General features: G+C 41.2%; 1 protein-coding gene across 2 annotated transcripts in view; it reads right to left on the bottom strand.

The window, feature by feature from the left end:
- Positions 1-17,142, bottom strand: part of scube3 (signal peptide, CUB domain, EGF-like 3) — a 79,654-nt gene that overhangs the window by 40,912 nt on the left and 21,600 nt on the right. For both annotated transcript variants that reach the window (XM_028581901.1, XM_028581902.1), the window contains exons 3-4: positions 14,165-14,290; positions 5,273-5,407 (exon numbers count right to left, since the gene is read on the bottom strand). In XM_028581901.1, coding sequence (XP_028437702.1) covers positions 5,273-5,407; positions 14,165-14,290 — 261 coding nt within the window. The remainder of the gene's footprint in view (positions 1-5,272; positions 5,408-14,164; positions 14,291-17,142) is intronic.

Here is a 17,142-nt window from a genome sequence, read left to right as displayed (position 1 = left end):
CTTTTTGCAAATACAAATAGTCATATATTTGATTGTTAAGTATTAAACATTGCATCATTGGACTGATGGAAACAGGCCCTTTAGCAGCGCATTACTTCATGTAATTAAAATGTGCAAACAGTCTGCTAAATGGATATTACATTCTAAGAAAGGAGGTCATTTTATCCGTTTACTATTAGAACAAAACATCAATAAAACAGGGTTCAATGACCCTGGTCCTGATTTCATACAGGAGGAATGTGATGGCTGGAGAGCAAAACTAACTGAGAATATGATGCAAACATTTATTATGGACTTGATCACATTTATTGGAAAATTCCTTGCACTGCTGCGGTTCTGGCCAGCACAGAAAACACGTATCCTGAAGTCAACATGCCACTGTCTACATCTAAATGTCATAACAGAAAGTGTCCAATTGTGCCTAAGGCAGGATTATATGACTGAGTTGTGTGCCTGTGCGTATGTATGATTATGCCCATCATGTCCATTATGTTCATATTTGAATTTGAAAGAGAGAGAGAAAGAGAGAGAGAGTGAGTGAGTGAGAGAGAGAGAGAGAGAGAGAGAGAGAGAGAGAGAGAGAGAGAGAGAGAGAGAGAGAGAGAGAGAGAGAGAGAGAAAAGAGATTGGCTGCACAAGGGGTAACAATCCCTTTGGGAAGCTAATGAAAGTTGTAAACACAGGAAGAGGATTTCATTGACAAAGTAAACATTTCCTGGAAAGACAAGGCCTACTGTAGAGAAAAAGAGCAACGCTTGTATCCACAGTCAGGTGACTAATTAAAAGGCAACAGAGGGAATTGTTCTATTATTTTTTTTAATATATGGTAAAATAAGTGTTGTTTTGGTGATCATGATTTGAACATCAAATGTAACATTGTGTTCAAATTGTGCAGTGGCCGATCAACAGCTTTCTCCTAGAAGTAAAAGGTGAGAGTAAAACCCTGGGGGCTTATGTAATCAAAGTTATCCTTGCAATGAGCTTCAAACACTAATACCATCATGCTGGTGTGAAATTTTGGACTCCTTGCTGCTATTCAACAGCTTTCCAAACAATGCCAGCCACACTTATGCCATATTGAGTGAAAGAGTGACAGGAAGTTTGATCCAGAGGACTAAACTTCTTGTTGAAAGCTGCACCTCTCATTTCAGTTCAACTTGGCTGAAGATTCAAATTTCAAGTCATATTATGTGTATTTTGAGCTGAAGACAATATGACTGAAAACACAAGTTACTATACAGTATGTGACTTACACACACACAGCCCATCAGTGCACACTTAAACTAATTGCCTTCCCGGATATTAAAAAATGTACAGGACTAAAATTATGGATGTGTGGGTTGACTGAGCCTGAAATTTCAGAATTCCAACGTTGGATCCCGTCTCACGCACGTATAGTATGTCCCTGTTATCCTCATATATAGAAGAGACAATATATCAAATGTAAAGCGGTGGAACCCTTCTTGACCTAAATGGCATTCCAATCAACCACTGAGCACCTTGGCTGGCCTTCAAAAGGCTTTATTTCTTGACTGGAAGAATGTTTGGGGAGAATAAATGAACTGTTACATTTTGGCCAGCTAGACGATGGAGCCTTCATTTGGCCGGAGTTATTCCTGCTCAGGGGGGCAGGGGCAGGTCTAATAAGAGACAGGCCAGCAGCAGCCTTGTCATTAGCTAAGAGGCTGGCAGACCCCTGCTGCCTAATTGGCACAGGCTCACTGCTAACAAGGGCTTCCTACCAGCAGGGGAAACAGACTGTTATCGACATACACTGCAGTGACCAGCTCTCCACTGTCCACAGAAAGACTCGCAGAAGTGGCCCAGGGAACACCTGACCCATTAATGAAAGAAATGGAAAGCTGATGTCTTTTTAATGAGAACAATAAAGCTCATGAGCAAACTGCACCCCAGGCTTTGCTCTTTAAGTGGAGTTTTGCAGAATGGATGGAGGGTTGCATTTAATCCGACTTGGCTGGGCGATTAGATCAGTTTTAATTTTCTCAATGATCCACCCCCCCTGTGAGCCACTTAATAATGAAAATAATAAAAACAAATGTTCAGTAAGCAAGGAAAGTGATATTTGCAGCACTTCTACAGGGTTATTGTCCAATAACTTAACAGGCCACTTCCTACTTCCATTTTCCCTCAGACACACACTGTTGTAATAGAGCAGTAATAATAAGCAGATGAGTAGTTGTTCTGTCTGTTAGTCTTTTGAAAATAATGAAACAAAGACAGACAGCTATCTGATGAGTTAAGGAAGTTTGTAGATTTATGGCAGCTTTAATCTCTTGATCCAAATGTGTCTCATCTGGAAGCAATAAAGACAAATTGAATATGAATATGGAAGATTAACAAAAAGAGGTGAGACAGGGGGAGCTTGGCGAGACTGGACCGGTGCTCACAGTCTGCTTCTGACAGAAATAGTAGTAGTGCTTTGAAACACATGATCCAGCTTTTCACTCCACTCAAATAACACTGCGTTTATGAAATGTAAACATTGACAGTTTACTAGGCCAGACTGATCTCATAAACCAGACTTCCAAGATCCTCGGTACACCATCCAGGGGACGTAGGAACATCACAGTCTAATGACTCCCAGCATGAGCAGTTATCATAGAAAAGAGATGGGCAGAGATGAAGAGCCACTCGGAGCCTGCTGTACATGTTGTCAGGGCTTTTTGAACGACAAATGCTGCGAACCTCAGGAACCAAAAGGTCCACGACACAGTCCCGGCATGAACTGGTGGAGCCAAGGAATCTGTAGACAGCTGGATAATTACTTCTTGAATAAATGTGTTTTGTGATAGTGATAACAGCTGTTTTTCAGCATTTTCTCTGATGTTGCTTTTCTAATCTATAGAGAAATCTACCGAACAAAAAACAGAGGCAGGAAACGCTTTGCAACATGTAGTGTGACAAACACACAGAGCAACAGCACAACACAGAACAGCACAGGGCGGAAAAAAACAAGGATATCTGTATGTTGGAGTCAAAATCTCAATGACCTAAAAAACTAAATAAATAAAAAACAGCAGCAAAATGTGTCTGATTTTACAATCCAACTGAAATTAAAATTCATATTTGCTAAGAAATCAGTGGTAGCCTATCTGTTTTGACTTATTTGGTCAAAATTGTAATTACCAAAAAGAAAAGAATTACGTTTATTTATTGTTCTGCAGTGGAGTGTTTGCAGGGGGAGTGATATATTGTTATATTGGACTATATAAATAAAATTCATTGACTGATTCAACGTATGGAGGTTAAAGAAACATCCGTTGTCTTGACTTTGGACAGTCTGGTTATGTGCTATAACCACAAATAGAGACAGCTAACACTAAAGGCCGTTTTACAGTCGCCGCATCCGAGCTTGCGCGCGCCAATGTGATGTCAAAATGACATAGATCGCGCTGGCGCGCCAGCATTTTGAATGCGTCCAGAGGGTGCGCACCCCTCCATTTTTTTTAGCGGCGCGCGACAAAGCAGAAACAGGAAGCCTGAACAGCCAGGAGTGAAATAACATGGGCGAAAAGTAACAACTAGTCAGGATACAATGCTTACCTTAGCAAGCTAGGCCCACTACAGTAGCTTATACTTTCCAAATGGCAGCTAGTTAGCCTAGCTTGTTTGTTTAATGCTATATAAAGTGACAGGCTGCTTAAATCGCTTACAGTTAGCTAACAGATTGCTAACGCTATGTGGGCTTTGTTAAAAAATGGGAAACGTCTGGTATCATCATTTCTAGAATGTTGACACGCTCTGGTTATAGACTATTAAAAATATGGACAGCTTGTCCGTGATGTCACCCATTTGTTTCTGAAGAGCCCAAATGAAGTTCATGTGGGCGGCTCCCGCCGGTGCTATCTTGACAGTTAGAGACAAAAAAAAGTTTTTTGTACCAGGCTGTTAAGATGTTTAATTCTGCTGTAAAGTTGAGCATTTATAACATGGGGGTCTATGGAAATTGACTCACTTCTAGAGCCAGCTTCAAGTGACTACTCAATGTTTTTGGCACTTCTGCATATGTTTCATTGCTCAGGAAGGTTGCCCCTTGCTTCCAGTCAGTAGCTCACCCTGGAAATTGACAGTGCATCTCCTAGCAACGCCAGCTCTCAGCTGTCAGTCAACAGTTGCCAGGAAACACCCACCCAGAGGCCTGACTCTTTGAAATAGTTTTCACAAATAAGTCCAGAAATGGTTTTATCCTCCTTTGAAAAATTTAAAAGTACTCTGTAGTACCATTAATGTAGTATTCTGTAGTATTGTTGTAATTGTAGGTTGGCATTTAGTCTGTGCATGATGATAATAAGATTCATCAGGTAAATAACTTGTGAATGGTCAAAAATATCTTTGGCACTAGGAATGGAAAGGCTGAAACTTAAACAATTTATAACAATCCAAGTCAAACAGACTAAAACCAGCACATTGTAACTCCGCAGGTTTTTTTCTTATACCATCCCACAATTTAGCAATGCATACAGCAACTCCAGAGCAGCAAAATAATCTGGCAGTGCTGAGTAACTGATCTATTTTTATGACATAAAATATGTGATTTAACAAACTAGAGGGTATTTGTTACAAACTACAACCACTGTGCTGTTGTTTCATAGACTTGTAAAATTCTACGTTGTCGGCTACAAAACAATATGCATAATAGAGATATGTGCCTTACAGCTTGCATTGCTTTAAATTCAATGACGTTATAAATGTACAGTATGCATGTCGGCAGTGCTGCTGTGTTGGATGAGTAAGCCTCATAGCAGGTTGGCTCTGTACCTTCTACTGTTACGTCTCCATCCCACAGGAATGCTCTATAAACAAGAGGTGTGTCTGCCCCAGGCTACACCTTTAAATGTTTTCTCTGCTCGCAGTTCCCCGAAGGCCACTCTCATACCGCCGATACCTTCAAATGCTGCCAAGCACTAGATTGGTCCAATTTGAAAGAGTGGGAGGAAAACAAAAAGAGATTTATCCCTGTTCGTCTTCTTTTTTCCCCACCTCAGACTGGAGACACCTACCTTTGCTCACCTTTCATTTAGGCCTGTTAGGGCACAACTCATCACATTACTCAAAAATGCATGAGCATGAACATTTTCAAGATTCAACTGCATCATCATCCAAATGTTGCATTAAATAATGAGCTTTCACCACATAAAGCAATATCCAACCTTGAGTCAAATGCACCAACATGTCCTGCTGTTTTCCACCAATCATCAATGTGTGTGTGTGTGTGTGTGTGTGTGTGTGTGTGTGTGTGTGTGTGATTAACCTTTAGGTCTTTGGATACAGGTATGCTGGTTGTCACTCAGGAGGAATCCTTCTCTGCAGCGGCATTCATAGCTGCCCATCATGTTGACACAAATCTGCTGGCATCCGCCGTTGCCTTCTGAGCACTCATCCACATCTGGCAGGAGACAGACGCACAAAACAAAATTAATGAGATCACTTCAAGACAGAACAAATACTACACCGATTACCGTTTGTCTGAAGGTTGTCTGGAATCAAATTGTGACCTGTTTATTGGACAATTAGCTGTAAATCATCATCAGAGATAATAGGAACACACACATATAGTATCCATTTAGAAGTATTATTAGAGCAAACGTGATTTAACCGACAGTACTTCTGAAAGAGCGTAAATGTTTTGTATTTTAAGGCAGTATTTTGTATCAAAAGCAAAAGTACTCACAATTCAGAAAAATGGCCCTTGAGTGAGTATTACACTATTATATCTTATATTATTGAATTATTATTAGCGGTGCATTAAGCAGTAAGCATGTAAGCAGAAGTTTACCATTGTAGTTGGTTAAGGTGGAGCAAGTTTTAACTACTTTATATAATGTTTGATAGCTTAATCTATAAAAATGCATCATATTTTAAGTTATAATTTAAATATATGTTTATATGTAAAATTTAGTGGAGTAAAAAGTACATATTTTTGGCTGACAATGTAGTGGAGTAGAAGTATATGCGTAGCATAGTGAAATGGAAATAGGTACCTCAAATTTGTACAGTACTTTGGTAAATAAACTTAGTCCACCACAACATATGATAATATAATTCCCAAAAACCTGCTGTTTGAAATAGAACCCAAAAAAAACATTGAACATCAGGTTCAATGGTATAAATTAAAGAATTTAAAATGTATTTCTCATTTGAAAATGTTTTAGAAATTACTCCCTTCCATAATTAAATAGGCACAACAACCACAAAGGATGTGATTTGAGTGCAAATGTCATACAAAAGTAAAAACACAAGACACAAAAAAAAGTGTTTAGATATTATGAAAAGTCAGAGGGAGCCTGTCTTAAGCTGTTTGAGGAGGTTGTGTCCATCTTAATGGTTATCTGACATGGTAGCACACAGAGTTGCACTGGAAACCTCCAACTGTGCCGCACTAAGCCATAAAAATGCACATGCAGCACAATCTCCTGGCAAGTGGGAAACCTGATCCACCTGGGCCAGAGTACCTGCTGATGATGAGTGTCTGTCAGCCCCATGACGGGAGGAATGCAGGGAGAGAGAGGAAGGAGGTGGAAGGTGGAAGGAAAGGGGGAGGGCGGTGAGGAGGAGGGAGAGGAAAAGTAAAGATGGAAAGAGGAGAGAGTATGAGACATCGGGGGAGCAGGGGGGAGCAGGGGGGGTAACGAGCAACCATGTGAATCCACCTCAAGTGCATACAAAGGCAGAGCATTTACAAAGGTGTCGCCTGAGGCCTCGTCCTGCCACGGGGCAAAAAAGAGAAAGTGACCACAAATGAGAGTTGCTGACTTCATTTCCACCCATAACGAATTGTGCACTACCAGCTGTTCTCTCCTAATGGCACAAAACAATTTTTTTCCAACTCATTAAGTGACTCGACAAAAGAAATAAATGAGCTGTGGAACATCTATGAATCTTTTGATATATTTTTTTTATTTTCAACATGTAAGCTTTTGCACAATGTCATTTTTTGGCTGCTCTTGTTTGTCTGGCATGCTGCAGAGCTTAGTGGCCCCAGCCTCCCCTGTGCGTGACTGCACTGTGGCTGTGGAGGTGACTCTTCCCCCTGAGACCTGGGCTCTGTCCCTCACTACCAACCACACTGGAACCTTATCCATCCCTCTGCTCGATGCATCAATAATCTGCTGTATACACAAGGCTTTTTTTTAATAAAACCGTCATGCGAAACTAATTTACTGTCTATTTGTCCAGTCTGAGAAGGCCTCAAGATTAAGTTTCCTTTCTGTGGAATTCTCAGGCCGGCAGAGTTAGAAATTAAAATTCACTCTGTCTTCTTCTTTCTTCTTTTTCCACAAAGAAATGCAGGGGCATGTGGATTCACAAAATACATAAACACACAGAGACTGTGCTCACAAAGTGGCACCTGGCAGACAGAAAACTCTGGTGTTGATAAATGGGTCAGTGGCAGGTAGCACTCATGACCCTCGTCGGCATGCCAAGTTTGCTGTCCTGCTCTCACATTCCATCAGCAAAACTGTCTCGTTCCTCATGTGACATGTCAGTTGAGGTCATTGGGAAAAGCATTACACTGTAGCCAGGTGAAACAGTGCACTCAGAAAAAAAAGTGCTCAGTAAAGTTAACATTTAGACTTTAAATCTGAGTAAAGGGAGGACAGTTCAGAAATAGCTGGGCAGGCTTTCATTCAACTGTGTGGCTGCCTTGGTTTTGACCGCATGGTCCCCATCATGAAAGTGGCAGCAACAGAGAGAAGACCGTTGAGCTGACGGAAGCTGCCAACAACCTACAGCTGCACCTTTACAGATAAACTGTTAGCAGGCACCAAAAACCCAAACTCCATAACTCATACGGGAAAACATTCTCACACACAGAAATTCTCTTTCCCTCTCTCTCTCACACACACATACACTAACCCCCCAAAAAATGTAAAGGCAACTCAAATACATCAGTCCTCGACGCATGCACAAAATGCCCATGAGAAATGCAACCAGCCTTAGAGGGCCTGGGGGAATTCTCTTTCCATACCCTCGGCGCATCAATGAAGGTTTCATTTCCTGATTCCTTCATCCCTCCAAATGAGGCGTCCCCTGTCAGTAGATCTCTCCTGTTTAAATAGCTCCCATAATTGCATGTGTTGTGTGCTGGGCAAGTCTGGCGTCCAAAGCAAATATTTCCAAGCGGAAAGGGGTTCTGGCATGGCCAGGAGAAGTGCTCATGTTATTTAGACTTAAAACATTTTTTTTAAATTCTCTTGAGAGAATGAAAAAAAAAAAAAAAAAAAAACGTCTTAATCAAGTTAAAAGGGCTGCCTTACATCTGAAAAACGAGATTTGTTTCTGCTCTATCCCTGTTTCACTCGAGGAGACTTACGGCAAAGGAAGGTTCAAACGGAGAGAGATTAAGAGATTGGTTGTGTTTGCGGAGGCCATGTCTGCTGGTTTCTCAGATAGCCTTGGCTGTAATATAACATTTGGCCTTGCGCAGAGCTTTAGAGCCATGTAAACATGGTGGTTGCCTTACAGAAACTCCTGAACCCTTATTTTGGAGAAACACTCAACTCTTTTGCTCACCTTTTTTTTTAAGATTCAGCGACTTTGGGGGCATTTATTGCTGACCCAAAGGTTTTTTTTGCCAGCGGGGGGAGAGTGAAAAACTACCGCTGCCTGTCATCAAAGCTGTCCATGCATCCATCCCACTGCTTGGCTTCTGTCTAGATCAGACAAAACTGTCTCTGTGGTCTAGACAGACCAGATACAAGGAGGTGATTGGACGGACACTGGCCTCTTTGGGCATTTCGTTTACAGGAGTTGAAGAGGCACACATTCTTTAATAAGGCAGCAAATCGGAGCCATGTGCGGCGACAGGCAGCAAAACAGCTGGTGGACTGCAGGAGCCGACGTGCTGCTCTGGTAGATGAACAGACACCAGCTTGGCTTGACTGAGCGTCAGCGAGGAAGGAATGGCACATGCACAGCCAGCTCCAATTAAAACAAGATCCTTTCTTATTTTAAACAGGATAACAGGATTTCCTCTTTTTCTCTGCTGCTTCTGGAGTTCAATGACACGGCGCATTTCTTCACCCACTTGAATGAACAGTGACCAAGGCGCCAGATTTCAGCCCGTCCTGAGAGGACAACTGAGTTCACAGACGCTGAAACTGGCTTTGTGTTAGTTAGCAGCATTCAGCCTCAGTCTGACACGCGTCAGCTGAGGTTGTATAAATTGATATGTTGCAGGAAGTCCTGATTTTTCATCTGCAGAACACACACTCTATTAAATCAAAGAAGTCTTGGTGACCATTTCAAACTGGAAGTTGATGCATTAAGACACTTACAGTATTTAGCTTTGAACTATTTATTAGTTCCAGCACTTCCTGTCTGCCTGTGTCTAATAGAGCTAACTGATTCACATCTGCCAAGCAAACAGGAATAAAATCATGTCTGTTTACTGGAGGGTTTCATTCTTAGATCAGCAGGTAGAGATGATTTGTATGCTATTACATAAACAAAACTAGTTCAGCTTATATTAAACTTAGACTTTTCGACTTTGGGCCCGTCTCCCGGGTAACCATTTTGGTAAATAAGCACATGCTTTCAGTAGAGTCCACGTACAATCTCTCGCTGAGTTCTTTCCTGAATGAAAAACTATGAGCTAAGATGGTAAATGGCATTTCTCTGTTCCTCCAAAACAAGTCTGGAAGTATTTTAAAAACAAAACCCCAGGATAAGTGTTTGGGTGGACAGCCTCATGCCAAGAATACAAGAGGCCCTGCGCCGACGTCTGACGGCTCCCAGTCTGCTACATCCCTAAACCCAATCTCAGGCTTGAGTTTCCCCCATAGCCCTGCCAGTGGGCTCAGCTGGAATTGTTCATTTCATGGTGAATGGGAATGAACAATCCAGAGAGAGAGAGAGAGAGAGAGAGAGAGAGAGAGAGAGAGAGAGAGAGAGAGAGAGAGTTGATATACCATTTAGGAGCCAGCTAATGCACCAATCTCAAATCTGTCCTTCATCACTCCAGCTCCTCTCCTCTGAATTGTGGAGAGACTCTCTTGTCCAAACTCGATCCATGCATGTCACAACAAAAGCAAAGTGACTGCTAACTGGTGAGACAGCGGGGTATTTGCATCTGCAGCGGGGCAGTGAGGAGGGTTAGTGCTAAGCCTCAGCAGTGTCTGTACTATCCTGTATCTCCTCTGGGTATGATGGGAGCGGGGTTAACCAGATCATCATTTTCCTAACTCAATCCGACAAATTCAGGAGTTAAAGGTAGTGGTTAAAAGCACCTCTTCCAAGCTAGAATCAAATCATTTCTGCACAAGTGAAGGGTGAGGATGTTATCATCACTGCCTTGGAAGAGTGGCCAATGCAGTTAAAAGGAATGCATTTAAGAAAGCAGCAAAGGCTGTGGGGCAAATAAGCGTGACGCTCTTTGATGACTACTTTTTCCCATCAGAACCTGGTCAATAATACATCATTCTCAAACCTCCTGTTTGATTAGCCAACCTTGCAACATGATCCCAAAAGATTACAAGAGCAGGGACACAGGCTCAGCCAGGCGATGACTCAAGAGACTTTGTGGCAGATGACAGATGAAGTTTTTCTATCAAAAAGATTCTGAGGGACATTCTTAAAAAAACAACAACAACAAAAAACAATGTCACTATGCAATTACAGCCATTAGCAAAATACCAAACAGTGTTAACTGACGTGACCTTTTCTTAGTTGCTACTCCAAAGCTGGTCTTCAAAAGCCCATTTCAAAGCTGTAATGACATTGCTTTTGTGTTATAGATCATGTTGCGTCTTTGGGGAAGGTTAAAGTAAAAGCGCATTCATTTCCCTATAGATTGCACAGGGAATTGAGCACTGCTGAATCAATACAAACCAAATGTTGGTCAATAGAAATCAAAGGAACATAGCCTGTTAAGCTGTGTGTGTGTGTGTGTGTGTGTGTGTGTGTGTGTGTGTGTGTCTGATGTGTGTGATGTGTGTGATGTGTGTGTTCAAGCCAGCTTTTGTTCCTACCAGTGAGTCACTGCATGTGATTGTGGCATTTCCATTTTATTTAACCAAGACGTGTTGCCCTCCTGCATTCAAGTCATTGTAGGAAAAAATAAAACATGATAGATCAACTTAGAAAACTCTCTCCATGTTTTATCTGCCTTTCCACTTTTTATTCATATCTTTATTTGTGTCTTTTAGTTCCAGATGGAGGTGAAATGTTGTGATTTGTATTTGTAAAGAAAGGGAGTATTTGTTCAGATGCTTACAGTATTAAACTATTAGAGAGTTTAACTAGTAATGATAAGAGGGTATTTGGGTTTCTGTAGGACCTCAACCAAAACACATAGGTCATAAATGTGGGGACGGTGGTGCTACAGTGGGGAACTAATAGCCTCGCTGCATCTGGTTTTCATTCTAAAGAGGATGTGTGTTTTGGATTAAATTGACATTGATTCCTCTGTTTTTCCTAAGACTGAAAATCCTTTACAGCCTTGCCATGAAAGAGGTGTGGTGATTAAATACCATCCCTCCCTTACCTCTGCGAGATAATAGTCATGACAGTTATAAAAGATGTAATCAAGTTCTTATATGCTTCACTTCCTCTCTTCAGTGTGAGTTTTGAGAGGGTACAATAGCTCCCTGTGAGGTAAATTATACATTGAGTGACATCTCACTCCGCACAGACAGGAGCAGTGTGCTGTGATATTGCATTGCTTCCACCTTGCTGACTCCCTGACATCTTTGTGGGGTTTAGGGCAGTCAGAGGAGACCTCAGAAACCAGAGCATCCCCGGCGAGGCGCACTAGGCAGCGTTCTGCTTCACGCTCCGCCGCCTTCTGCCACCGCCCAATGTCACTATGCTGCCAACACATCCAATTACAAGGAGCCGTGTGGCACGCGCGGCAGCCAGCAAACAAAGAAGACATCGACAGGGATGAGCATGCAATGGCCTAACTCGCTTGTCCCTGAGCTGATGCTGACACACACACACACACATTACTGAGAGTTTAAATAGCACTGTAACCGTGAAAAGCAGACGAAAATAATACAAAAATCACTGGAGCTTTGTGGAGACACAACATGGAGTAAATCCAAAGAGAAGCACCTTAACGATCTCAGACTCTAAACTCAGTGTGAACTTTTGAGGATCAGGTGAATGTCTCGTCCTGTGCAGCCTCGGGCACATCTGGTCTATAAGGGCTCTGAGGGTCTGACCTCGTCTGGGAACCAGCTGCTTAGGCTCTCCACTCCAGGGCCAAGGGGACTAATCTTTTCTCAGGGGCCAAAAAGAAGCTTAAACCTGGAAGAGGAAGCTGGGGCCTTAACGTGAAACCTCGGCTATACCTCTTCCTCTCCTCTCTTGTGTTTGTGCTGAGGATTATTTCCTTAGCAGAGCAGAGCGGAGGCATTAGAATGAGTTAAATTCTCGAAAAAAGAAGTCTTTAGTGTCCTTTCAGGTCTCAAGGCAAGAGTTGGATTTGTCCTTGACAGCTACACCATTCTGTGAATATTTCTGCCCTGTTTGCTATGCTTAAATGAGTAAATTGGTTGTTTTTTTTAACTGTTAAAAGCCCTTCTAGGGACAGGTGTTGCGAATTAGCCATGGCTATAAACACTGTGATACAGGCATCGGATTGTTCTTTATGTAATAATCTATCTTTATTGTATCTGTCCCTATTCAAATAAACAACAAATAAATATTGGATCAATATCCTTAAAGGAAAAAGAGAGAATTTCTGAGTCCGCTCTCAACCAAGAAGTCTTGCATACAGGTCATTTGCTGGGAAAAATAAAACATGGCAGAAGAAGAAGAAAAAACGTGGAAAGCTCTCTCCGTGTTTGATCGTGTGTTTCACTATGACAAATTATATCAAAGGGATCGATGGATGCAACTCCGTTTGATGCAACAGCAGCAGCCACACAACCATTTATTGCAATTACACACCTGCACGCAAGGCAGGAGCTGATCCACGGCACAGCAAACGATCCACGCACAACTGAACGCCATTGCTAAATGGCTTGGAAAATAGTATATACAAGCGCATGAGTGAGGAAGAGGTAGAAAGTGAGGGAAGAAGCGAAAGAGACCAATACAGTAAGAGTGAGAGAAAGTGAGAATCTGAGCCATGAGAGCATCGACAAGTCAGGGCAGGTTTATTATCGATCTAAAGATACAAGTGTTTTCCATTCCACCTTAATCCCAGCATTGCATGCACTTCATCAAGTAAATTGATACGAGTGTGTTGCCTCGTGTGCCCGCATGCAAAAGCGCCTTGGCAGTGAATCACTGTTAAGTGCTGATAAGGTTTTCTGTCATCACTTCACCTGAATATGAAATCCTCTGTAGCAAGTCACCCTTTATTTCCATCTGCAACAAGCTCACAGCAGCTACAAAGGGTTAGTCAACTTTAAATATCAAGTGAAATGCATCATGCTGAGTTTGTTACTAAGAGGGAGATGATTTCTGAGAAGCAGCGGGGTCTAAGACTTGGAGGTATCAAAACAAAACAAAGGAATGCAGGATGGGTGAATGGGGGAGAAGGAGCAAGCCAGAAGGACAGAATGGAGGAGATGATGTCTATATTTAGCAGCTGCCAACAGCAGGAAGATCAGTGTTTTTTTCCCCTTCATTTCATAACCTTCTAAAGCGTAATATGTTCTCTGTGAGGTTAATATGAATGGCACACTGTTGAAATATTAAACCATGGGAAAGTACAGTCAGCTGCCGGCTAACTCAGAGCTCTCAGCTCGGAATCAAGCTCTTCATAAATTCACCCCTTTTCGTCAGACTTATTAATAAAAGGTCTCTTTTTTACTTTTGTGAAAACACATTTGGAGACTACCTGTAATGTAAAATGAGGAAATGGCTCATATTTGATGGAGCAGTCTAATAAGAGCTCAATTCAGCCCTGAAGCATATATTACCATTCATGATGTGACATTAGACATGCAGGGAGAAGAATTTATGCAACCACATGGGTAATGTCAGGCTGAGTTTGTAATATGACACATACAGTATAATGTATGGGTTCGCCTGACAAAAGCCCCTTATATAACATTTTCCTGCATAATTAAGTCATCTGCAGAAAATGTACTGTAGGGAAATAAAATCAGTTTAGCACTCACACAAACACACACACACGTTGTGAGGTAATTGCACACACACTCCCCCACATCACACACCACACACTCACCTAGACAATTGTGCCCATCATGTGCCAAGCGGAAGCCATCATAGCATGTGCACCTGTAATTTCCTGGGATGTTGATGCACTCATGAACGCAGCCACCGTTGTATTCAGTTGCACATTCGTCAACATCTGCAGAGAGAAGATACACAAGCATATGAGAGCAGGTCCTTCAAAACTAGAAGTAATCAAGATTCATTTAGGAACTATAATGTAGGAACAGCCTTAAAGGAACAGTTCGTCATTTTGGGAAATATGCTTATTCGCTTTCCAGCCGGGAGTTAGATGAGAGGATCAGATCAATACCTCTCTCATATCTGTCCATTGAATATGAAGCTTCAGCCAGTTAGCTTAGCTTAGTATAAAGACTGGAAACAGCTAGGCTCAGTCCAAAAATAACAAATTCCACTTACCATGACCTCTAAAGCTTGCTAATTAACATTTTATATCTCAAAGGGAATTGATATGCTCTTTAATCTCAGCAAGAAAGCAAATAAGCATGTTTCCCAAAATGTCAAAAAAATATTCCTTTTTAAATCTGTGAGAGCAATTAGGCCGTTTGGTACAATACAGAGAAATAAAATGATCTGTTTTGTTCCATCTCTACTTTCAAAAGAGGTCTTATGAGGTAAACAGGGACGAGGCAACAGCTGTGCTAATTAGTTGGTTCACCTGTTACTGATGTAACTTGGGTATATGCCAGAGCTTCACTGAAACTTTTGTTTTTAAAGCCTAATAGGCCACTGATAGCCAAGATGTTATGCCATATTTATTTTTTTTTTAGTCCAGCTTCATGCCAAGAAATTGCTTATTCTCTTTGGAATGTTATTGTTGACAGATTGTAAAAGCCCTCTACTGAGACCCAGAGAATGTTGTCACTTGTGACAATTTGCAGCTAAGTACAGAAATGTCCATTATACATATACAAAACACAAGCAAAAAGGAAATACAGTTGAAAAATATAATTTATCGATGTGAATGTACATCGTCAGAAAGGAATCTCCATTACATTAGTACTGACATTATTGACATTGCAGGCTGACTGATAGCCAATACTTAATAAAATAAAGGTTATTGACCATCGGTCCGATAAATCAATCCTACTCTAGAGTTCATCAGTCCGAGTAGCTAAAACCGAAGAACGGTGACACATTAGTAAGAGAGCAGAGGCCGGAAGATAAAGAGAGACTGCAGACTGGCATGACAGCCTGAGAGGAGTTGTCTGTTATGGTTATGATGATGGTTGAGGGGCCTGTACTGAGGAGCGCCAGACAAGGTGGATTTAGAACACAGTGCACTTCCACTCAGCACTTACTGGCCCATTTAGGGCCGATGATCCCGATCGCTCATCTCCTCTCTTTGAGGCTGTCTCACTCTGGGCTTAATTGGACTTGACAGCAGATGGACAGAGACAAAGAAACACTCTCCTGCTCCATAGACTTTCCTGCTCCCTGCTTCTCTACTTCCCACACATCTCTGTCATTCCCCGATCACAGCACACAATCAACCATCACTTTTCTACTCCTCTCTAAACCTGAAACACCAACCACATGTTTACACAAAAGTGATTTTTCTCCAATAGCTTGTCACATCCTCCTCAGTCAACTCCAAACTTTTCTCCCTTTACATCTACAAGATGTCGGTTTGTGTTTTATAAAAAAAGAATCATGGATTTAATTCTGAGGCTGAAATGTAATGGATGTAATAAGAAGAATAACAGTTTTTAGTTGGGTTTACTGACAAGATTTGTATACAGTATATAATAAAATAGGATATATCAAAGTTTAGATAGGTATGAATAACATAAGATATTATTATATTATTATATTCAACTTATACATCTAATTTATTAAGTCATTAAAATTAAAATTATTGAGAGTGAAACTGATTCTTTTCAAATGACTTTCAAAACTCCTGTTTGTGCTTTGGGTGGTCATTATGGGGTTCATTGTCGTATTTTATGCCTTAGAAAAACTACAGAGACCTCAAACAGAATTCCTGCTTTTTGTTAATATCCCTCTAAAACACTGTCCACCAGGGAATTTTGTCCTAACACTTTGAAAGATACCTACAAGGTTTGACTAAATCAGACTGCTGAAGCCTCCTAGTAGCTTTAAACTTTGGAATAGATGTTTTGCACAAACCAAGGACTTAGGATTTTGTCCTCAGTTTCGGTCTTTTTACAGCAAGCAAAACCTGCTTCAAAGTTCAAATAGACACCTGACTATTATAAGACCGACGTGAAAGATTGTGAATGTATCCTTTAAGAGTGTAGGACAAATCAGGAGTGAACCTGGAAGATAAAAACGTCAACTCATATGGACTCAAAAAATCTCAGATGTTGCTACAGGTTACATCGAACCAAGCCCTTAGATCACTAAAACCTAAAAATCAAACCTGAACCATAGACTATAAAGACAAGCTGGGTGGGAAGTGGTAATGAGGATTAAGCCAACCAGCATGGAAACATGAGAATGCTTTCATTTTATTTTTTTAGTTCTGCGGCTCTCTTTTAACACAAATAGGTGCAGCAACGGGCGATCACAAAGCATGCTTCTTAAATCTTACCACCAGTTACTGAAACGCTTTGAATTCTTTCTTATTTTTATGAATGTTGCTTTTGAATTTTGAATGGTATGAGTATATCGGCCTTGAGGAGCCATCAGCTAACCTTCAGTTCAATGGAAACCTAACCTTGCACATACTTTACAATAGATTCAATAAAGTAAACTTTTATGACCTACAGGCAGGAGGCCATGAAAAACACTCGGTCAAGTAAATGAAAGAATAATACTAGTAAGGAAATAAATGGCATTGTGAAATATGGTTTTGTAATAATACTAATAAAAGTTGTGGAATATAATGATCCTGAGGCTTTGGGCACATTGAAAAAGGCTAGAAAAACAGACTTGTGTCTGACAGTCGAGGCCTGCCTCTGGCTGTGGAAATATCCCTGGCTGCTTGGCAGGGCCTCTGGCTGCCGT

The sequence above is a fragment of the Perca flavescens genome, chromosome 7 (assembly GCF_004354835.1).
Source record: "Perca flavescens isolate YP-PL-M2 chromosome 7, PFLA_1.0, whole genome shotgun sequence".
NCBI lineage: Eukaryota > Metazoa > Chordata > Actinopteri > Perciformes > Percidae > Perca > Perca flavescens.
Note: the sequence above shows the minus strand (reverse complement) of the source record. Positions and strands in the feature narration are given on the sequence as shown.